Source organism: Haliotis rufescens, unplaced genomic scaffold, assembly GCF_023055435.1.
Source record: "Haliotis rufescens isolate VD_foot unplaced genomic scaffold, xgHalRufe1.0.p SCAF_17, whole genome shotgun sequence".
Lineage (NCBI taxonomy): Eukaryota > Metazoa > Mollusca > Gastropoda > Lepetellida > Haliotidae > Haliotis > Haliotis rufescens.
In genome coordinates, this window is record NW_025963857.1 from 32,572,508 (window position 1) to 32,596,904 (window position 24,397).

Sequence of the window (24,397 nt, forward strand, 5' to 3'; positions counted from 1 at the left end):
AATGTCCTTTTCACAAATTTTACATAGATGTTATCAATGAGGAATTCCAGCTTTTTACATATTGTTTCTTGTTAAACTCCAGATGGCATTTGCTTTCATTCGTGACAAATTGTCCTGAACCTCAGAAGATAGATATGTACATGTAACTATATCCATCGTCACCACGTTTTTGTAACAGAAGTTAAATGGATCAAGGGATGAAGATTTTCATGTTTCATGTTGAATAGTGGTGTACAAATTTCAATAATCAAAAGTTTTGACAAAATTGAATTTGGTTCTTTTCTAAGATCGCAAAAGGTCAATCAAAAGCTTTTTGAGAATCTACTTGGTATTAATTGCACTTGTCTCAAGTATAGTGGTTAATCTTTTGAGACTACAATTTGGAGGTACATTTGCTAGACCCAGCAATATATCAATTGTACTTGGGACTGCATGATTGACTGATTGATCGATTGAGGTTTCCCTGCATGGCTACCTCAATTCGCGGCCATCAAGGATGAAAGCTCTCTTTGACAACTCTTATTTATGTACACGACCGACTCGGAATGAGAAAGGTTCATACATTATTTTCCGTTGCTGATGACTTCTAATCACGAAATGAAACGTCAACACAATCAGATCACAAGTCGATCAACGTTACTTATCAATTAGCCGATGCTAATTATTAGACTGAAACGATGCCCCTGTTTTTTTAATTTGAGTTCAAAACACCAAAGACGTTCAAAGAGGAACTCAATGCTGCGAGTCATCACGCGGAGATATCATCCAAATACACTTTTACACGTGGAATTAATTGTCAAATTAATGCCAAGACTGGTAAATACAAGAATGGTATTTGAATTTGTTTAAAATGTATTATTATAAATGTGAAAGGCGATACGACAGTCATAATTCTATGTTAAAGTATGGGAGCTACGATCGCCTTCGCGCTATGATCGATTTGTGGAACGGGGCGCTGTTGACTGGGAAAGATAATGAATCCGTACCATCCTATTGTGATAATACCATGCAAAGAATTACGGACTAGCTGTCCCCAGTGGGTTTTGTCTTGAAGTCTCAAGGCTTGGTAGCATTAGTGAAGAGATGAAATGCAGATAATGTACATTAAATTGTGATGAGTGTACATATTGGTGTACTGTACAAAAATGCAGAAATACGTTTGTTTGTTGAATATGCAAAGAAAGGGGAGGTGGCGGGAGGGAATAGTAAATGCAAGTTATATAATTGATGTGTGGGATGCCGGTGCATGCATGGTCCTATCTGAGTCTGAGTGAATCTTCCTTCACATCCTTAATGTGCCTGAACATGTGCCTGAATCTGTCTTACCTGCACTATTCTGCTTTTCGTGGTGTTCATTTTGCTTTGCGAATGTGCGTCTGAGTATTAAGAGGCGTCCATATGTGTGAGCATGTGTATTCACCTGCTCATGAGCAGCGACAGTATTATTTAACTTCGATGGTTGATTAATAAATGTTCAACCGCATATACAAGGAATTGCGTAATAGTGAAATCTTACACGATGTTATAGAGGTATATAAACACAAACTTGAGTCAATTGAGCAAATGGTTTTGCTGCGACAAATCAGTAAAATACGACTGGGTCTGTGATCTTTGGAAAATGGTCATTCATGAGGAACATACATTGTAGATGCTGCATAGGTGGACATGTGTTATGATAAGCGTCTGCTGTAATATAATGTGCCTGAACATGCCCATTATTGTTGTCGGTTGATGTGTGTATGTATCACATACTTATTATGCCAATTCGGTCCTTGGAGTATGACCTAACGGTGTTAAAATGTATACATATTCGTATTTTGAAGTTTAAGGGATTTCCGATGATGTGATTCGTTTATTTGCTGCTCACACGACCCGTTCATTTTTCAACAACCTTAAAAAAGTGAAACTTACAAAGTATAAGCTTCATCTTTTCTCGGTTGTCTCGATCCCCGGCTGAACCATGATCATGGGGATCGGCAATATTGGACAATGTATTGACATTCCTTTTTACACAATGTTCGTTAAAACACTTTAAAATATTCGCATTAACCAGTGGATGCCAGAGAGACATATATGTCCCTTCACATCAACCCTCACTTTGAATTGGCAGAAAACTCAATATATATCTAGGACACAAATACACTGCCAGGTTTCAATTTTGTGGGAAATTCGCTATTCTGTGATACCAAAGCAAAAATTACTGAAAATGACCTCTGATAATTTGAAACTCGCAATTATTTTATACATTACTAAATCACCATTACGGCGTTACTTAGTGGATATTATATTTACTTAGAGAATTGCATTTAAAATATCGCATATTAGTGATCAGTATACTGATCACGGGAATGTGTTGATGTTGTTGGAAAGGGGAAGGTCGGGTTAAAAAAGTAAGTCATTTCTGACTAAAATTAATACAAATCTCGTTGATTAATAATAATTTGCGTTTTTGTATTTATGGAATGGAACTACTTTGGTTTGCGTAAAAAATATACCCGCCTTTGGGACACTGCCTTCCAATGTATCTGGTAACGTAAATCGCCTATAATGTGCTTCACAGTAAAATGTGCACATAATCAACTTCAAAATACGAATTAATAAGAAATGAATTTCGTATTCTGTTAGTTCACTGGAGTATAAACGCTTTGAACTCCGGTGTTCACAGGATTTGAACTTGCACTGTTCAAAGCGTTCATACTCCAGGAAACCAACACAATATGAAATTCATTTCTTAAATAACGACCTATGGCTGTGTGTACCTTCTTCCTGTCGCAAACTCCAGCGTTTACGCGACTTTAACTTGCATGGTTCAAAGCATTCATACTCCAGTAAACCAATATAATATGAAATTCATTTCTCAAATAACCATCTATGGCTGTGTATAACTTTTCTTTTTCTGTGCGCGTGGGTATATGTTCCCTAGTGACTATAGGTATTCATTCAATTATGCATCAGTGCCGTTGTATAACAATCTCGCAGCGTACACAAGCACAAACAGATCAATATTGGCATCATTACAGAAGACCTGATTCTATGGGGGTATTCAAACTTGTCCTATGACTCATCTTCATGATACATGTGAATACCACATGAACGTGTCTGTTGCTTGAGAATGTTGTTTGTGTTTTCCCTGTAGTGAAGTGTGATCAAAAGCTGCATTCAGTAACGTTGCAAGAAGCGACGAAGGCCGATGATAATATGTGTAACTTGTCTCGTCTTCATTCTTCGTGTATATTTAATGCCTTAGTTTAGCTATACTTGAGAGACCAAATAGGGATTTGTTGTTTGAAAAGGCATTTCTCCATTAGCAACAGTGTTGGGTGTTCGACAAGGAACGTTTCATGTATTTTCTTTCACATTAACGTTGCCAGAAATATTGACGATTTGGCATTTGATGTTGCATATGTACAACATTTCAGTAGCAATGCGTTTGATGCTAGCCTTCTTTGTACGTCCTTGATAATGAATATTGGAGTAGCCGCTCTCTTTAGATAAGTACCCATTAGACATCCTTCATGATGTAGAAATGGTTGTTGGTGAGGTGGAATGGGTGTGTGTGAGTGGGGCTTGGCCTTTTACGCCCAGTGGGATCTGTTCGACTGAACTCGCCGAGTTTCATTTTCAAGCTCCCCAGCATATATTAATTATTCTGAGTCAACTAGAAAACAAGTGTTTGAACCGAGAAATTAAATCTACCCCCGGCCCATTGTGTTGCAAAACGAACATATTTCTCAAACGCTTATCTTTCATTGTAAGCATCAAACAATCTTTGTGCACAGCAGACGTAACTCAAAACTAACAGATCGATTTAATTACCAACAGAATCGGGGGCGGGGGGGGACGGGTGGCCAAGTCGACTAAGGCAAGGTTGCGTCCCTTGGGCACGCCAGAAACCTATGGTTGTGGGTTCGAATACTGGTTCACCCCAATTATGTTTGTAGGTTTTTCAGCACCATACCCGTGCTCGTGGGTTTCACCGAAGTGGTAAACGTCTGAGACCTGCATCACTTCGGGTTTTCCTCCCACATTAAGCTGACCCGCCGCGAAAAACTGGAATACTGTTAAAAGCGGCGTTAAACTCAACTCACTCACTCTGATAGTATGTATAAACCTTAAGCCCTCACATGTGTGGAAATATGCAGGGGAACTACATGTTTTCTTTAAAGAGGGATGTCCTTATAAGAGAATTTGTAACCCGTAACTCACCATGGGAATATCACAAGTGCTATTTCAGTCTTTTACAAGATCACAATTACTGTACTCACGCGCAAAAGAAACGCAAGTGGTTTTAAGCAAATAGGTAACAAACACGGAACCATAAATTGATACGAGTTTTAGCATGTAGTGAAGCTTGATGGTGTTATCAATATTTTTGGTAAACGTCTGAGACCTGCATCACTTCGGGCTTTCCTCCCACATTAAACCGACACGCCGCGATGTAACTGGAATACTGTTAATAGCGGCGTTAAACCCAACTGAAAAAGCGCTGTCGTGTCGCAGGATTGTCCAGTCTGGTCCTTATGTGCATAAATCTTTGACATTTAAAACAGGAAACATCTTGCGTCTTTATTTGTAATGCTTACGTCTTTATTTGTATGTAGCACGGAATGAATGTGAAGGGCCATTCCTTCTTAGTGATGTGTATGTTTAACTTGCACTTTAAACACGTACTACAATACCCTCATCTGGAACACGTTTAGTCCATTAGGAACGTGATGTCAAGAACCAAAAGACGAGAAGTGTATCGCGTGAAGGGCAATTTCGTGTTGTGTTTGTAAAATCTTCAAAAAAATTTTTTTGGGTCACAATCGCACAGCTTGGAATGGAACTAAGAAATACCTGGATATAACAATATGTATATAATTTCACAATGATTGATGATCACGTGAGAATCTGAATTTTCAATCGCTTTCCTCCGAACACTGTCATTTGGGTAGAAAAGCGACCTATGGCGGGTGCTACCAGTAGAGCGGGTATGTCTTACTCCTGTCATCACTGATTTTCAGTGACCCTTTCCTTTAATTTTTATCACTGTTGTGACTTCCCTATGGAATCTGTTTTCGCAGATAATCGATTCTGATCATTATGAGGCGTTTTGAATTCACCAACATCCCTATACTGTTTGTCATGCTCCTTGTGCACCCGAGACATGTGTACATACAGCTTGTTTACATACATCACTTGGCTCGCTGTAATCATATATTTACAACTAAATCAATTTAATAGAGCTCAGCAAACACCAAGTATTCATGTCTGACTACGAGCATTGCTTGATATTGTATTGACACCTTTCGTCCTGGAAACAAATGTGTCCAAAAATGAAGAATATCCAAATGATAAGATGGCTATTGGTATAGATGTAATCCAACAATGGACTGTGCATATGGTATAGACTTTTTTTGATCATGGAAATGTTTTGGTCGCTTTATTTATCGAAACATTAAACACAAACAGTTCGTCAATAAACGGTTTTACAGACCTATAAAAAACCCTATGCTTCATCATTGTAATGGAGCTGAATAATGATATGGTAACATAAAAGTCGTTTTAATGGACATGCACTGTTGTAGAAGGGTCAGCATTCCGCTTTCCATACGATTATGTTATGATCGTCTGAACTGATACTCTTTCGCGATCATTCTTAAATCCAGATATTATTTAATCAATAATTCGAGAGCGTCCTAATGTGTTACGCTTAGCTTGTTCTGCTACAGAGACACAAGCATAAACACACCATAGTTATTCTGATTGTAATATGTACCTTACATGACCCGCGTTGATGTTTTTAATCGCAGCAGCTATATACCGTTATAAATTTTAAGTCTTGCACGTACGTGTTTATCGATTTTTAGAAACAGGGCTAGAATCTGTTGTGCTTGTGAGATAATTTGACTTCAGTGTGACATGCTATTCCTTTGAATCAATGACAATGCTTTTTCCGTAACAATATAGATTAATTTCACCGTGTTTTTTATTGGACGAAATAAACTCCAGGGAGTCTGTTCAATTAGGTAACAGCACCCGCACAATCTTACATATGTGTTTGCTTTGCCTGACTAATGTCGCAACAATCAATACTTCTGTCATAGAATGGGAGCTTGGACCAGACAATCCAGTGAACATGAGCATTGATCCACGTAATTACATGTGCAAGGAAAACGATTTGGATAACGGTTATGCAGTAATCATTATCAGTACACTCAGTGCAACATAATATAAAACACCAACGCCAGAGAATAATTAGTCTCGATTATCTGCAGAAATCATTGAGCGTTAAAATGTTTTGTAACATGTGATGCTTTGAAGTTATTCCGGTTATACCACGGCCTGTAAAAAATCGAGTCAAACCAGTGATTGATATTATGAGCAACATCCCACGTCTTTAGGGTACGATGACACACATTCAACCAAGTTTTTGAATGTGACCTCCCGATTCAATTTAGACGCCTCATATGACAAGCATAGGTCACTATGCACTAGTTCTTTCTCTCAACAATCACGTGAAGAAGTGAAAATATAGATAAAACCTTCTATCGAATCCGTGGTCTGGTGGTAGAGCGTCATACCAAATGATTGTACTCGTTGTTACCCAGCCTGGCGCTTGGCATTAAGGGGCTAAAACAAGGGCTGGTCGGCTCGGAGTCATAAAACTGTGTCTGTGTGGGGTATTCATGTTATATTGCACCATGGTATCTGAGTGGGCTAGAACTATAACATCGGCCTTAGTCCCGACTAGTACAAGAAGTCACACACACACACACACACACACACACACACACACACACACACACACGCACGCACGCACGCACGCACGCACACACACACGCACGCACGCACGCACGCACGCAAGCACACACACACATGCACATCGTTTAATGAGTGCAATAATCTTGAACGCGATGTTAAACCCCATTTCATCTCACCTTCCACCACACATCATCCTTGAAAAATAAACAATCAAACAAAATTAATCGAAGGTGAAACGCATATTTATAGAGAGATTTGTCTTAAAGGGCAATCTCAGATGGTGGCCACTGTCCAGAAACAATGAGTAAAATTGCACAGTTACGAAAATCGTTTAATGACATGTCAGCCACATTTAGTCCAACACATATTTGAACAGAACGCTCCTTTAAACAAAGGCAAATAATATATTATTTAATTTATGCTTCCCTTTTGATCATAGCGACATACAAATGAAAACTCAAATATGCACACATTGTATTATTATTTGGAAATCAACAGTACATGCTGAAATTTTATTTGCTGACATACATGTTTATCACATAATGGCTCGGTTAATCGGCAGGATGAAGCCAACGGATAAATACGGTATCCATTGGAGTCATATACGGATATAGATGCAAATCAGGTCAGGCAGATACTGCTTTTAGTGTTTACAAATAATTAGGGCGTCGCCCTTGTCAGTCGGCCATCAAGTCAGAATTAACAATCGGGAATCAGGAGAAATTACTGGGATAATCGTTATCATTATCAAAACAATACGACACTGAAAATCAGTGTCTAACTGGGACATAGCTGAGGCATTTTACAAGTTTCAGCAACTTTGGAGATATAGATTGTAAAACAATTTAGCGAGAACAGTTTAGAATTTAGAGGGATCAGTTTCCATATCAGTGTTTGAAGACCACTGCGGCCTTCGATCTTTTCCCTTATTAAAACTAGTTGGATTTGGCCGAAATATATTCGTATTGTGACATGGTTTATAATGTCGCTGTATGTAAATCTTACTCAGAGTGGCTCGGCATTTCGTAACGTTATGACAGGCAAGGCAGACTCTTAACAAACGCGAGGTCTCATAGGCTAGGGTAACTTCTCTTTTATTTGATAAAGGGAAATTACTAAATACAGGTTTCAGATGGAACTGAATATGTTGTCACTGAACGACTGACAAATCATTGACCTTGTGACGTAATATATATATACATGCGTACACCTCCAGAAAAAAACCTGCAATGTTTAGGTCCCGTTTGTGAGAGAACAGTGTTTTTCGACGACATAATTTAAGAATGACACATTTGATAAAGAGGTTATCAAGCTTGTGTTTTTTGGGATGGTAAATACGCCCCATAAGGAATGATCACAATGTTAATAGCTCCCCTAGGCTCGCTAAATACAATGTTTATTCCTGATATAGGATATAACTATCCCACAACACACTGGCGTGATAAACTTTATAACTTTTGATAGATTTGCCACTTGGATATTCAGATACTATTATATTATGATATTATGATTAAGAGTAAATGTTACCTGCGCTTATATTTACCCCTTTTTATGAAGTAATATCAAATTCAAAGTTATGTCCTGGCTTGAAAATAATATTCTCAAGAAAGTTAAAACAGCATTTGACATTTAAAATTTAACGCAACAATTGGTGAGGTGAGGTGAAATTGGGTTTAACGTCGCGTCCAAGATTATTTCACTTATATAGCGACGTGCATGCACGTGTGTATGTGGCTGCTCGTACTAGTCCGGACTGATGCCGATTTATAGTGCTAGCACACTGAGATACCACGCCGCAGTTCCGAGCCGACCAGTCCTTTTGTAGCCCCTAATAATGCCGAGCGCCAGACAGGGTAACACCAAGTACAATCGTTTAACGTCTTTAAGTATGACGCGGCTAGGGATCGAACCCCGGACGTTCCGCTCTCCGGGCGGACGCTCTACCTCTAGACCACGGAGGCGGTCAAACAATTGGTAATAAATGGAATAGCACTCAAGCGGAAGAAAGACCTTGCTTAACAGGTTCTCCAGGGAACATGTTACACTTTGAAGTTTTTGTACCAATACATCGTGTTTGTTACATGCGTCTAAATTGTAGTAACGAGTGTACAGTATATGACGTTCGAGAGGTAACCAGTGCGTCTTGTAAAGATCTGGTTCAAACTCGCCTTGCGTAAGCCTGCTATTGCACATGGATTTAAAAGTTGGAAGATAATAAAGACATGAACGTCTTTACAGATAACAACTTCTTTGTAGCTCGTCACGAATGGTGAAATTCACTCTTTAAGGGTAAAAAAGTAGGCTAGGAATTTATTTATAAATAATAAAGTTGTTATCCATTCATAGTTCATGTCTTTGTGATGCTGCACGTTTATGAACATATCCTAAACCTATATTTATCATATATACACATCTAGCTTGGCATGTACAATTCATTTATTACATCTTACCTTCATTGATGTATTTATTGTACCATGTCTTCTGTGTAAAGGAGCGGTATTAACAAAAGCTTGTTTACCAATCCATTTTCACATTTCTGTGAAAATAAATATGTTTAAACCATATCCTAAACCTTTAATTCTTGTTAAGCCGTTTGTCTTAAAAACTTTCTCATGTCCGTTTTTACGCCCGTTGTCTAGAACGTGAGGCCATAGACAAATTCTTCGCCGGTAAATTCTTTTTGGAACAGAACGGTACTTAAATCAGTTGTTATCCATGGATAAACATATTCAATTACACTCTTTCTGACATCAAACGCAAATAGTTTTGTTTATTTAAATACTATTTATTAAACTATAAAATTTCTGTAATATTCAACAAATAAAGGAATGAAGTAAAATATAATTTTAGTAATTAACTCATACTTACCAGCTGCTACATGATATGCCAACACCACAAGCACAGATAAAGTTTCACTCCTCCCCATCCTGCTGCTCGCTGTCATCTGTGTCATATGATGACTACAGAGGCAATCTGTCGTCTTTGATGCCTCAGAGGATTCAGCGGACTCCTAACGGAGCGATCAATACTTGCTGAAACTAGTCAATATGTCGCCCTGCCAAAGAGCTCGTTTACTGACGTGATACCATTTATTGTTGTCGGAATTTAGCAAGTACGTTTCAAAATGTTCACACAATAGACTGCTGTGAAAGACACGTTACTCCAGGTCTTTCCTAATAGCTGTGATGATAGTGAGTCGGCTAAGCGCTTGTCACAAAGGGGTCGTTACAATAAAGGACATTGTCGACGGACACGTTTTGTGATGGGATAACAGTTTTATTGAATTGGATCTTGGGGAAAATTTTGTTACACAGAGGAAGAGGACGTGGTTATGTTATGTTATCAGGATATGTAGACCGAGTGTAGTATTTATGATCTTTTCAACCTTTTCAATCTTTCAACGTGGAGGATAAACCATACTGTTTCCATTAGCTGAACATCTAATAGAGCTCAAAAGTACATTCTTCAGTACCTGATATTGGAGATTACTCCCAGTTGAAATCGAAGCTGGCTTTCTTTCTTTCCACGTGCTTAGATCACAGAGTGTAACGAAAAATCGATTAAGGTATTTTCGTAACAATCACTGGACATGTCGACCGACGCAAGTGGCTCCATGGTACCTTTTGATCTTAACATTATTTTGCTGTCATTCGAAAATGTCTCTATAGAAATAAGATGCCACACCTTTTGGGACAGGTGTTAATGTGGTTTCTAAAGAAAAAGTTCATTATTTGTTGTTCTGAAAAGGGTAACACGATGCCAGAGTCCATTTCCGGTTCATTATTTAATGTATTCCTATCTTTTCAGTGAAGTGATGAAAACGTATTGGTCAAGTGACCTGGTTATGTCTCAAAGACATGTGTCTAAAAGTATTTAGGCGGCAGAGATAGCCTAGTTGCTAAAACGTTCGAATCGTCACACCGAAGGCCCGGGTTCGATTTTCCACATGGTCCAAATGTGTGAAGTCCATTTCTGGTGTCACCCGCCGTGATATTACTTGAATATTGCTAAAGAAGCGGGGTAAATCCTTACTCACCCTAAAATTGCGCACATATTGACAGAGAACACTTGCTGGCTATAACATAGAAATATACCCAACTACGAATACAATTTTGCGATTGGTAATGACGGACAAGAACATGTGTAATGAACTGTAAACAAGTGTTTCGGACCATCAAGCCTCAATTGTGTTATCTGGTTTTGAGAGAAGCGGCGTGCTGATATTGTACTTGGAAAACAACGTCAAAAAAGGCTGTTAGATACAGATACAGTTTATATTTTAAACCGGAAAATAATCACTATTTCATTTCTGAAAAGTAAGAACTCATTTCATAAAGAAGATCAGACTACAACAAAAATATTGAAATTTGTTTAAAAGTCAATACAAATCTATGAATATATTAGGTATTTATAATACATCAAATTTTCTCGATGCAGTCACAAAGTCTAATATTGCCCGCTGAATTGAACCATAAAACATGCCTTTGTCCTGAATATCAAATTTTCTCAATGCAGTCACGAAGTCTTATATTGCCTGCTGGATTGAACCAAAAAATATGCCTTGGCCCTGAAGTGTGATTAAAGAAAAAGAGCTTTCTTTCTCAAGTACTGCACTTCTTAAATTTAGTCTGATATGATTGTGGCCTTGGAATTCAATTAAATAACGTTTCACTGTCTTGGGAGTAGTTTCATCACACTGCGTACATAGCTCTTAATCAATGAGATTGCTGTAAGCATTTAATCCACAGTGTCCAAGACGAAGTCTAGTAATTATTGACGTTTTTTTCGTCGACGAATTGTCCAATTTGAGTTTACAGAAGAACAGACTTTGTTATATCCAGGGTCAATATTTCATAAACAATATCACTTCGGGAACCATTGATACCAGATTCGATCATTGCCTTCACATTAGCCATGGAGTCAATAAATATAACTGCCTCATGTTATTAACCCATCTTAGAGCTTGAAGAATAGCTATAAGTTCAGCAGCAAATACTGAGAGATGGTCATTTAGCCTGAACATACTTAAACGTAAAATTCTGGAATCCAGTATGCCCCAGCAGTTCGAAAAAAGGCCGAACCATTTAGGCATGAGCAAAAATGTGTGTGAAGTTACAAAACAATGAGATACAGCTTTTGACATTTTGACTCATTCTTTTGTTGATGGTTGAATTCAGATCATAACAAAGACCTATTTTCAGAAGCAGCCAAGTTTTTAAGGATCTGTGTCTGGAGATGCAGAGGAATCAATCGGGGTGAGCTTTCTGAATGCTCAACCTGCATTGACTTTGCCATGTGACAAGTCGCAAATCACAAACTTAACACAATCATTAAAAAATATCATAAGCTGAATCATAGTTGGTTTTAGATTTCAGTTTGCCATAATATTTGAGGGACATAAGTTTACGACGAAGGCCTAGGGGCATTTTCAGCATTCAACCGGGAGAGCTGAAACTGGGATAGCTGCAAAGGCTCCCGCGCAGATCCACAAAGCCTTTGACTGAATGCGGTCAAGTTTGGAAAGATGACATTTTGAGGCAGACATAAATTTCTGGGAGCCACAGTCAAGGATAGATAGTATAAAGTGTTAAATGGGCGTGTATTTTATTGTTTAACATTGATTGTAATTGAGCTACATTGTTTCTGTTGAAATTCGGTAGACGCTCATTGCATTGCGTTTGACAGGGGTCAGTCGTCAGAGGGTAGGTATATGTAGATGCTAGTGTGAAGTGTAAACACTACCGGTCCGGCATACTGCGGACGGTGATAGTATGTTATAGAAACATGGAGAATGTTCTATTTTTTGAGGGCACTTAGTGGAACTTTCCAGTATCTTGATAGACTATAAGAGGACAAGAGTGTGTTTACGTATCTCTCACCCATTTTCAGTCAAATGTATACCAGAAAAAGTCCCGACCAATGATAACTTGAATAGACCTTACAGAAAGAAATGAGCGATTCCATCTGTTGCCTTTTATCCCCGGATTCCGTAATTTGAAAAGAAGTCCTTGTCACAGGGTCATATCACATGCTTTTTCCATACCAAGAAAGACACACAACATATACTCTTGATTGAATAAGCTTTTTGTGCTTCAGTCTGGTGTCGTACATGATGATCAGTACATGAACGTCCCTTTCTGACTGTATTCTTGAGAGAGACCATGAGTGGATCTTTCCATTCTTTTACATAGATTGGAAGTTATATGAAGCAGGCATAGTTGGGTCCTTCACTGGTTTTGGTACTGGAACATTGAAGGCATGTTTCCAGGCTTCGGGAATAGTCACAGAACTCATTCCAACAAATGTTTAGAAGATTTTGGCTATTAAAAGAGCAGAACCAGGCATAGGCTTAAACATCTCATAATATCTATTCAAACTATACTCACACGCAAAAGAAACGCAAGTGGTTTTAAGCAAATAGGTAACAAACACGGAACCATAAATTGATACGAGTTTAGTATATAGTGAAGCCTGGCGGTGTTATCAATATTTTTGTTGCATTTTGGAAGCCCCGAGTAAAAACGCAACATAAAAACGAATCGCCAAAACGCACCTTTTCAATGAATATGTGGGTAGCACCCATTTCTCGCGAAATCGAAAATGCACGAACTGTCACGAACTGTAGTGGGTATAAAACTGTGGCCGTTTTTGGGACCTATCATTCCTTGTTCAACAATGCCACGCCTAACTCAGAGAAACCAGGCTATCGAACGTTTGGAAGCTGGAGAGTCTGCCCAAGATGATCCCCGTCATTTCAACGTTAACATAACCACAATTTACCGTCTCCTGCATCGATACAATGCCACACAGACCACAGATAACCTTCCTCGGAGCGGTCGTCCTAGGGTCACCACACCTCGACAAGATCGGCAGATTACCCGTCAACACCAGCGACATCCGTTCCTAACTGCAAGTGAAAGTGCTCGACAGACCATAGGAACACACAATCGACACATTAGCCGGGACACTGTGATCCGACGTCTCCGTTCCAACAACCTCAGATGTCGCCGACCAGCACGTCGTTCTGTTCTCCAACCCGACATCGACAAGCACGACTTCAGTGGGCACAGGGTCATCACAATTGGCGTCATCGTGAGTGGAGGCGTGTCATCTTCTCTGATGAAAGTCCCTTTTGTGTCTCCCATGCAGACGGAAGAGTAAGAATTTGACGGCGTCGAGGTGATCGTTTTGCTGACAGAAACGTTGTGGAAAGGGATCCATGGGGTGGACCTAGCGTCATGATATGGGCAGGGATTGGACTTAATGCCAGACTTGGACCCATGTGTTTTCTGAATGTTGGTCAAGGTCGGGGACACGGCGTTACTGCTCAGCGGTATATCGACCAAGTGATCAGACCCCACGTTGTTCCATTGTTTGCACAACATCAGCAACACATTTTCCAACAGGACACCGCTCGTCCCCATGTTGCCAGAGCTACCATGGCCTTTCTGCAACAACACAACATCCGTGTTCTGCCGTGGCCAGCCCTCAGCCCTGATCTGAACCCCATCGAACACTTGATGTGATGAGGTTCAAAGACGTCTGCACAATGTGCTCCCAGTCCCTACACCTGCCTATGAACTACGCACAGCTGCTCTGGATGTGTGCAGGGGAATCCCTAGGGCCTTCACAAATCGTCTGATCCTCTCAATGTACAGGAGATGTGTGGCAGTGATCAATGCTAATGGTGGTCACACCAGGTATTGACTGACATTTTGGGTATTGACCCGAAACTGTGTAAGCCCTTAACATTTGAAAAAAACAATTATGTCATCTGCCTTTTAATCCATTAAACTGTATTTAGTCAAATTTTTGTCAACCTTGCCCTATTAGTATTTCTTGTCTTTACTGTTGAAAATAAATAACACATATACTGCATACTCGACTTGCGTTTCTTTTGCGTGTGAGTATAGAATGCAGTTGTCATTCCCTGATCACATTCAAACCCAGCTCAGTACAATTGATAATCCTATTCAAATTATGTACGCGAATGTATTACTCCAGCTGACTATGGAAGGTGTCGAATTGGTAACGACGCAATAAAAATGTTAAATCCTTGTCCAATCATTAATACGCATTCTGATGCCTAAACGTGTATTGCATTGTTTATAATGAAAACATTTCAGATTATCAAAGCAAACTGATACAATATTCAGATAATCCAAGTATTTAATGTCTAAATGTGTTTTGATTGGAAGATATTATCAAATAAGAATATGCGATTAATCACTTAAAGACCTAAATGGTGTCACACAACGATCGACAGTTCTTTTGAAACTTATGATTGATTTCATTGCACGGTGATTCCATTTCTCCAAGACTCTGCGGGATATTGATAGAACGATCGTTTTCGACTGTAGTTCTGCTGTAAACGTACGTGCCTCGTATTGACGCGCGACATGGACGGGGTAACTAACCACTGGCTATGTCCACAGTTTTCAAGAACACGTTTTATGTTTAAAGTATGCGATTTGGGGATGTTCTGTTTCTGGCATGTATTATATGTCATACCGTGTTTTGTTTAAACATGCAAAGCCTTTGTTCCCTTTGGAGCTTAAACATAAACCCTAAGCACGTTTAGAGTTTAATATATCTGCATGTTGCACCCGTTTTATACCTTTGCACATTTGCAAAGTGTTTTGTGGTAGTAAATGTGGTAGTATCTTATGGACACGTCTCTAGTCCCTACTCCATCAGCACTGACTTTACTGGTTCGGTCACATCCACTACATTGAGGACGAGACAACACTGAAGGACCTCCTGTATAGTAACCTTGCTTCCAGCAAAAGGACACCTTCAAATACATGTACGTCTACAAGAGTGACGTCAGGTCACTGGACATTGAGAGAACCTCGCTCAAGAATAAAAGGCACAAGTTCCTAAAGACAATTCGATTATTCTGATTTATTCAAAACAAATTGAGCATGCGTTTATGTTGAAAACATTCAGCTCTTAAACATTAAGTAACCCAAATCCCGGCCCCTCATTCCTGTAAATCGTACGGTCAAACCCTGATTTGGAAACTTTTGGTAGCTCAGAATTGCTCACAAAGCAAATGCTTTTGCTTATATAGAGAAATAGACTTGTTGGTGTTCTGAAAAAATAACATGAAAACTTGTTCACACAGGTTTCATCGGAATAATGAATATATTGCAATATTCCCAGAAATATCCCAATGATATGACTGTTGTCTGTAAATGTCATAGGCAATATTTTAGCCATATTTTGGAAATTCAGAGAATGGAGAAAGCAGGTGTCATTACCAAAGTTTGCACACAGGATGGGCCATATACATTGTCCCTATGGTTATGCCAGATCAGTCAGTAAGAATATGAACAGATTCAACTGTGAATTCTGTGTTGAATCAGTATCAGATGAACAAGATTAAAGATATGTTTCCTCAAATTGCAGGTGAAGAGAAATTTCCAAAATTAATCTTCACATGCCTATCAGTAAATGGATGTTCATGCAGCTTCGCAGAATCCAACAGGGGTTTTATCATTACACAAGACTAGTAACTGGTATTACTCCTTCCCCTGCAATATTTCAGGCAACGATGGATCTGAAGGGATTAACCAAGATGCTATCTTGATATCTGGAAGAAATATAAATATACTCATGATTGTGTTTCAGCTGTGATCCGTGTTACTGTATGAAGCCCCTACTTTCTCTCAAAATGCATTTCCTTTCACTGCAGGCATCTTCACCTCTGAAATTATCATTCTGAAGAACATGTTGATAATTTAGTGTTACTTTAAAATAAATAAGTCCTCTCTATTTATGAAGGAAATACCTGCAACTTAGTTGACAAATGAATTGTTGACTGTATGTCAAGATGAGCTACAGTGCCGTGGCGCTATAATTGTTTTCATTTTCGTTTTCGATTTTTCTGAAATGACTTGCTGGATTCCGCTGACGGTCTAAAGCAAAATTATTCTTTTAAGAATATTCAAGGACAATTTGTTTTTTGTTGTTTGTTTTGTTGGTTGTTTTGTTTTGTTTTTGTTTGTTGTTGGTTTTTTTTGTTTGTTTTGTTTGTTTTTGGTTGTTGTTTTGTTTTGTTGTTGTTGTTGTTTGTTGTTGTTGTTGTTTTTTTGGGGGGGTGAAATCCCGATCGGTCACAGCATACTAAAACAGATTAACCAAACATTTTTTACATAACGCGACCTCAAGGTTACCAAAATGTCACACAACGTATAAAGAAAATCGTTTTAAATAAATAAATAAACTCGTTAAATAAAGCGGTCATGTGATGAACAAAAGTGAATCATGTGTATGTTATCTTTGGTAACTGACCCAGTCATATTTACCAGCTGCTACGTGATACCCCAACCGCACAAGCACGACTCTACTCCTCCCCATCGTGATGCTCGCTGTCCTCTGCATCAGTGTATGTACTGAACTGACTAGATATGAAAAAACTGTCGACCTTCGAGGATCCACCTTACTGCTGACAGGGCAATCAATACCAGTCAGTATATCGCCCAAGTGAGACTGCACGTCACTTATGATCATTCAGGAGTACTGCAGTGTGGCTTCAGGCAACAAACAAACCCTTATTTCTTATGCATGTTGTTAGAGTGACGGGTGCTACAGGTATGGCAGGGCATGCTTTCCCTTTTCGCGAACGTCTGGTACCAACACTGACACTTTCCATGTACGCTCTGCGCCAATTGGATTTTGTTTCGTTGAAAGGTGAAGAATGGTTGTCCTCTGGTGTTGATGTTTTATATGTATTCGAATATGTTTCACATCAAACCCGTTTCTGAGAAAATGGAAGTGGTGAACATTATTTTCAAAAAGATGTCAGGTCCAGTACAGTGCTTAGTTTCAAGAACCTTGCTTCAAATGCATTATTATCATGACAAAGATGTAGATTTTGTATTCTTCGACATTTTACTATTTTGTTTAATCTTTCATGCTGTGTCCTCAGAGGATCCACCTTATTACTGACAAATCGATCAATACCAGTCAGTTTATCGCCCTGGCGAGACTGCATGTTATTTATGATCTCTTAAGTGATTTTGTGAGTACTGCGTCACGCAACAAACATGGCAAATTGTATGATTTGGTTGGTTGCTTTTTTTACGCCGCACTCAGCAATATTCCAGCTATATGACGGCGGTCTGTAAATAATCGAGTCTGGACCAGACAATCCAGTGATTGACATCATGAACATCGATCCACGCAATGGGGACCGATGACATGCATCAACCAAGTCAGCGAGCCTGACCCCTCCCGATCCCGTTAGTCGCCTTTTACGGCAAGCATGGGTTGCTTCAGACCTATTCTAACCCGGATCTTATATATAATGTGTGTGTGTGTGTGTGTGTGTGTGTGTGTGTGTGTATTCATAGTAAGTCGGTGTGAAAACGTCACGTACAAAACACACAGCAATAAACACAAGCATCTATCATTCATTTGGCATAAAAGTCGAGCATTTTGGAATAAATAACACCAGTATTGCAATTTCTATGCCATCCATGTATTTGGCATCTACTGAAGTAGGCATGACTGGAATATTGCTAAAGCGGCGTCACGTCATATTTACTCAATCACCAATGTAATTGTTTTAACCCGGGGGGATTCCTGTTTAGAATAGAATACCCCATGCTAGTTGTAAGACCCACGTATCGGGTGGTCAGAATGGTCACCAGCTTGGTCAAGACTCGAGTATTTAGACAGCCATTATATAGCTGGAATATTGCTGTCTGTGGCATGAAATAACATTCATTCACAAAGTCAGAGTATGCATACTGTTGTTTGCAGCATTTGTTATAGGACAGTCTACAATATGTAGGGTGCTTAAACAACATTCATTAGATCATTCAGTATTGGTATGTATTGGCTGCAGAATATTTCTCAGTGGGTCAGTTTGATTTATCCAAAAACGATTGTCACGGCTTGAAAGCTTGATGTTTGAGGATAGCCCGAAATGATGAAGGTATTGGACGTTACCACTAAGGTGAAAGACCCGTGAAGATCCGGGGTAGAATAGGTCTTCAGCAACCCATGCTTGCCGTAAGAGGCGACTTACGAGATCGGGTATTCAGGCTCGCTGACTTGGGTAATGCATGTCGTCGTATTATACTTGCGTGGATTAATGTTCATGATGTCAGTCACTGGGTTGTCTGGTCCAGACTCAATTTTATATACCAACCGCCGTCATATAGCTTGAATATTACTGAGTGCTGCGTTAAACAACAAACAAACAAAAGCAAAACGCGACTAACGGGATCGGGTGGTCAGGCTCGCTGACGTACATGTAATTGAGGCATGTTGATGTAGTTGATCATTGTATCCCAATTGTACAGTTCGATGCTCAAGATATCAATAACTGGATTGTCTGGTCCAGACTCGATTATTTACAAACCGCCGTCGTATTGCAGGAATATTGCGGAATGCGGCGTTAAACAACAAACAAACATTTTGTACCCAAAATGCCAGAGTATATATATTCCCTTCTAGTAGGGTTTTGCACCACCTACCACAAATTCGACAGGTTCATATTGAACAACCACAAATCAATTACCTAGAAAGATGTTTTGGAACTGTAACATGGCAATGAGTATTCGTGCGTCCTTTCAATCCCTTCGTCTTCTTTTTATCCCCCCGGCATATAATGCGGGGGGATATAGCGATCAGCCAGTCTGTCCGTCGTCCGTTCGTAATCATTTCCTTTTCCGGGGCAGAACTCGAAAACCATTCAGTAACACGTCCCATTTTAATTCTGGAAACGCAAAAGTCCAGAAACTCTACGGTCTTTGCAAAAGTATTTACAAAATTAAACATGCAGTTTTCATGGGAACATACCAAGGAAGAAAAAATGAAAAAAAAAATGTTCAAAAACTCAATATTTACACTATGTCTCCAATGGGCCTGCTCATGTTTTTGTTTCGCAAATACATTATATCTATTCATTCAAGTATCATGACACAAAATTTAACTCATTTTAACTTAATTCAACTATTTTATAGCGATATTGAAATATTTGGCCCATGGGTGAGAAAAAGGTTTGGCCCATGGGCGAGAATATGTTCCTTTACTTAAAACTCATGTTTTTTGTTTCGCAAATACATTAAATGTATTCATTCAAGTATCAAGACACAAAATTTAACTCATTTTAACTTAATTCAACTATTTTATAACGATATTGAAATATTTCGCCCATGGGCAAGAAAAAGGCTTGGCCCATGGGCAAGCCCATTGGCGAGAATATGTTCCTTTACTTAAAACTCATGTTTTTGTTTCGCAAATACATTTAATGTATTCATTCAAGTATCATGACACAAAATTTAACTCATTTTAACTTAATTCAACTATTTTATAGCGATATTGAAATATTTCGCCCATGGGCGAGAAAAAGGTTTGGCCCATGAGCGAGAATATGTTCCTTTACTCAAAACTCATGTTTTTGTTTTTGGCTACACTTTGTCCATGGGCAGGCTAATGGGCGACATAGTGTAAATATTGAGTTTTTGAACAATTTTTTTTTTCATTTTTCCTTCCTTGGTATGTTCCCATGAAAACAGCATGCTTAATTTTGTAAATACCTTTGACCGAGAATCGGCAAAGACCGTAGAGTTTCTTTTGGGTTTCCAGAATTAAAATAGGACGTGTTCAGTGTATTTGATCGAAACTTGGCAAATCCATCAGTCAAATACTGTAGTGGTGCCTTTTGATATTTTGGGATTTTTCGAATTTATATTTTTTTAAATTTTATGGAAAGAAGTAGGACATAGACTCCATTGGGGATTGGGTTCGTTTCCGGGGCAGAATTCGAAAACCATTCAGTATATTTGATCGAAACTTAACTTGAAAGAAGTATCAGTCACACGCTGAAGTGGTGCCTTTTGCTATTTTGTATTTTTTAATTTTTGTATTTTTAATTCTTGATTTCTATTGGAACAATTTGGACTTAGTCTCAAAAGGTTGGGGGTAGGTGTCGTTTCTGTAGCACAACTTCAAAACTGTGAGAGGATTTTCATCCAAACTTGGTACATGTATTTACCAAGGGCTGAATTGGTGCATTTTGCTATTTAGGAATTTTAACAAAAAATAATTTTTCCTGTTTCCATGGCAACAAGTTTGACTTTGACTCTGTTCATAAATGTGTGTTTGTCTGGACCATACACCTAAAACTAAAAGGTATTCTTTCTTGAAACTGTACACACACAAAGACCAGGTTATCAACTGGTGCCTTTTGCTATTTAGGGATTTTTAGAATTTATATATATATATATATATATATATATATATATATATATATATATATATATATATATATATATCTTGTTTCCATGGCAACAAGTTTGATTTTGACTGACATAGAAATACAAAGTTCTGAATCCCAATTCCATAGTATTGTCTTTATAGCTCAAAAACTACTCTTGTATATGCACAGACAGATTAGAAATTCTCTCATTAAGTTGGACTTCAGGTGATTTGCTCTTTCGCACTTGTTGGTGCCGGGGGGATTTGTCATCCTCTGATGACTCTTGTTGTCTTTGTGTCCAACTGGAGAACATAACATGACAAGATGGTATAGACTTATTTATTACAATGTAGCGATGCTGGGACCAAGTGTCATGAAGCATGTGATATACAAAATATACAAACTAAATGAACTTTGAACAATATTTCAGTTACATCAAGGAATGTACAGTCAGCTGGGTGTTTTGGGAAAGCAAGACATAACGCATGTCTATCCACCTGACGAGTACAGGTAGGGTGTTGACAAACCTAGAAACATAATCATATTAATGTGGATAAGAAGCAACGAACATAGGTTTCTGGCACACCTAAGATGTAAAACTAATAGTTATTCAATTCTACAGAAATAATTGCGCGTCTGCAATAAGACTTCTACAAGAAATACGGAACGGTGGGGGTAGCTTCGTGGTTAAGGCGTTGGCTTGTCACGACGAAGAGTGAGTGTGTGAGTAAACATTTAGATCATATTTTAAAAATATAAAGATAATTCCAATACTACACTATGGTGCTGAAATCTGGGGTACAAAAATTCATGATCAAATTGAAAAAGTACATTTGTTTGTTTGCAAGAAATATTTAGGAGTTAAAAATAGTACGTCCAGCATAATGGTACCGGTATATGGAGAAACGGGACGATATCCGCTGTATATTCAATCCTACCTTAAAGTTATTAAATACTGGCTTCGTTTGATAAACATGACTAATGATAGAAACCCTAGGAAGTGTTATGACATGTTAAAACTCTACGACAGTACTGGAAAACGAAATTGGGTAACAAACGTAAAAGAATTATTATTTATTACGGGTTTTAATTATGTGTGGTATAATCAGTGTGTAGAATCAGAACCGCTCTTTTTAATGTCCTTCACCCAGAGACTAAAATTTTATATATGTATTTGCAGAAATGGTTAGAATTAATGTCCAAATCAAATAAATGTTTATATCATAGAATCATGAAAAGTAATATTGAAATTGAGGCGTACCTCTGTAAACTTGACTTTAAAATATTTAGAATTGCACTAGCACGATTTAGATGTTCCTCTCACAACCTGTATATAGAGACTGGTAGATATAATCACACTGATAGAAGAGACTGAATATGCACATTGTGTAACACAAATTCAATTGAAGATGAGCTTCACTTTCTCCTGGTATGTCAAGCTTACAAACATTTACTCGATAAATATTTGCCATCTTTCTACTCTGTACACCCGAATGTCCATAAGTTTGTAGATCTTTTAACTTCATCTAATGATACTATGTTATGTAACCTGTCAACATATGTTTATCACGCTATGTCACATAGAAACAGAATTGTTAGTCAACAACCACGTCACCTACATGTAAATACGCTTTGTACTATAGGCCTGTGGCCTTTTAAGTACTGAATAAACTGATTGATATAGAGTTAAAATTTAACGTTGCATCGGCATTATTTCAGCCATTTTGCGACAAGACCAAGTTAATATATTTACAATTTAGTTATTAATGCAAAGTTTTATTTAAAAACAAGTTGTAAAACATATATAAGCATACTATATTTAGAAAAAATTCATGAAACATATTTTAGCATAACAATATTATCTATACAGTTTTAAAACACGGGCTATAGTCCACCAGTAACCAAAGCTAGGCCACCTCGCTGGGAATCATGGGGACTTACATGTACAGTACCTCTGCTTCCTGCATGATACCCCAGCAGGATTTACTTCGAAGATCCGGGTTCAATTCCCAAACAGGGGTACAATGTGTGAAGTCCATTACTGGTGTCCCCCCGCTGTGATATTACTGGAATATTGCTAAACGCGGTGTAAAACAAAACTCACTCACTACGTTCGGGTGTTGGTTGTGTGAGTGCGGGATAGTGTGTGGCGTAGTGTTGGCGGAAATGAGGGAGAGTGTTTATCCCCCGCCATGAAGTTGGGCGGGGGCTATAGGAACAGAGTTCGTCTGTCCGCTTCTCAAAAGGGACACATTTTCTAAAAAGTCAGAGACATTTTATACACTAATTTTACTGGTCATGATCCCAAATGAGTTCGAAAATTGGTGTCGTAAATTCATTTTTTACAGAGTTATGGCCCTTGCTCCATGCCTTTCAACTTAGTGCATACTGTGTGAAATGGGGACAAGTTTTCTCAGGAACTACAGAACTTACATGAATGAAAGTTTGTATGCTTATCACTAAGAGATACTTGTGAAATCCGTTTAAAAATTGGTCCGGTAAATTATCTTTTAACAGAGTTACGGCCCTTGATCCATGGTGTTTTACTTAGTGCATAGTGTGTGCAATGGTGATAAGTTTTCTAAGAAACTAAACATGCTAAAGTAAGCTTATCTAAGTGATACTTGACAAATACTGAGTTATGTTTTCCAAAGAAGGGGACTTTTGTGTGTATATATTTCACATTTAATCATTTTTACTGATGACATAAAGTAACCCAAGTGCATATTTCTTCTTAAGGCATTATAGGACTCTATTATATAGTTTAAGTTCGGTACTATATGAACAAACAAACTCTTAATGTGCCCCGTGGTGGGGCATAGTGATAACGCTGTTTTCTTGTATATTTTTCCTTTATCGGCCGAACTTCGTTTCGATTATGCCTCATAAGATTCGTCATCGACGAACGCTGAGCTGTCTTTTTATTCCGCTAATGAAGTAATATATGTCCGAAAAGAACACCACTCCGAACAAAGTTCCAATAATTGACATTGCGACATAGGCCATGCCATGAGTTGAATTCCTCTCGTCCGGAAGGCTTTCCTTTGTCATGACGTTGGACATCAGGCTCTTCGTGTTCAAAGTCAGATTTTTGGATATTTCTGCCAAAATGTCTTCTTGTTTTCTAGGCTCTTTGTTGATGCATCTACAGATACATCTTTCAGAGCGTGTTCTTCCGTATCTGTCAACTGGTAATTCATTTTGCCTCAGTGACGATGTAGTCAAAGGTAACACACCTGTAATAAGAGAAACTGAATTGTAATTTCAAAAGTCATTTTATTATGATCGGATGGGTGGATGTTTAGATCAACATGGGAAATGTTTTTTTTAAAAGGAACTGTACAAATGATTATTGTGAGGTCAAACCAAGATATGTTCTTGTTTACTATTGCCGGACAGTCTCTGCGTAGCTTTAACTATATATATCTAAAAATT

The 24,397-nt window shown here is 38.4% G+C and overlaps 2 protein-coding genes across 4 annotated transcripts in view; both read right to left on the bottom strand.

The window, feature by feature from the left end:
* The window catches only part of LOC124142560, a 138,549-nt gene extending 128,561 nt beyond the window's left edge, over positions 1–9,988 (bottom strand). For all 3 annotated transcript variants that reach the window (XR_007221771.1, XM_048397896.1, XM_046511120.2), the window contains exon 1: positions 9,616–9,988. Coding sequence is in view for 2 of the 3 variants with exons in the window: in XM_048397896.1 (XP_048253853.1) it covers positions 9,616–9,700 (85 nt within the window). In the remaining variant the exon portion in view is untranslated. The remainder of the gene's footprint in view (positions 1–9,615) is intronic.
* Positions 9,989–11,050: 1,062 nt separating this feature from the next.
* Positions 11,051–24,397, bottom strand: part of LOC124142598 — a 38,090-nt gene continuing 24,743 nt past the window's right edge. Inside the window, exons 12-13 of the mRNA XM_048397267.1 lie at positions 13,689–13,736; positions 11,051–11,056 (exon numbers count right to left, since the gene is read on the bottom strand). Of these exons, the coding sequence (XP_048253224.1) occupies positions 11,051–11,056; positions 13,689–13,736 (54 nt within the window). The remainder of the gene's footprint in view (positions 11,057–13,688; positions 13,737–24,397) is intronic.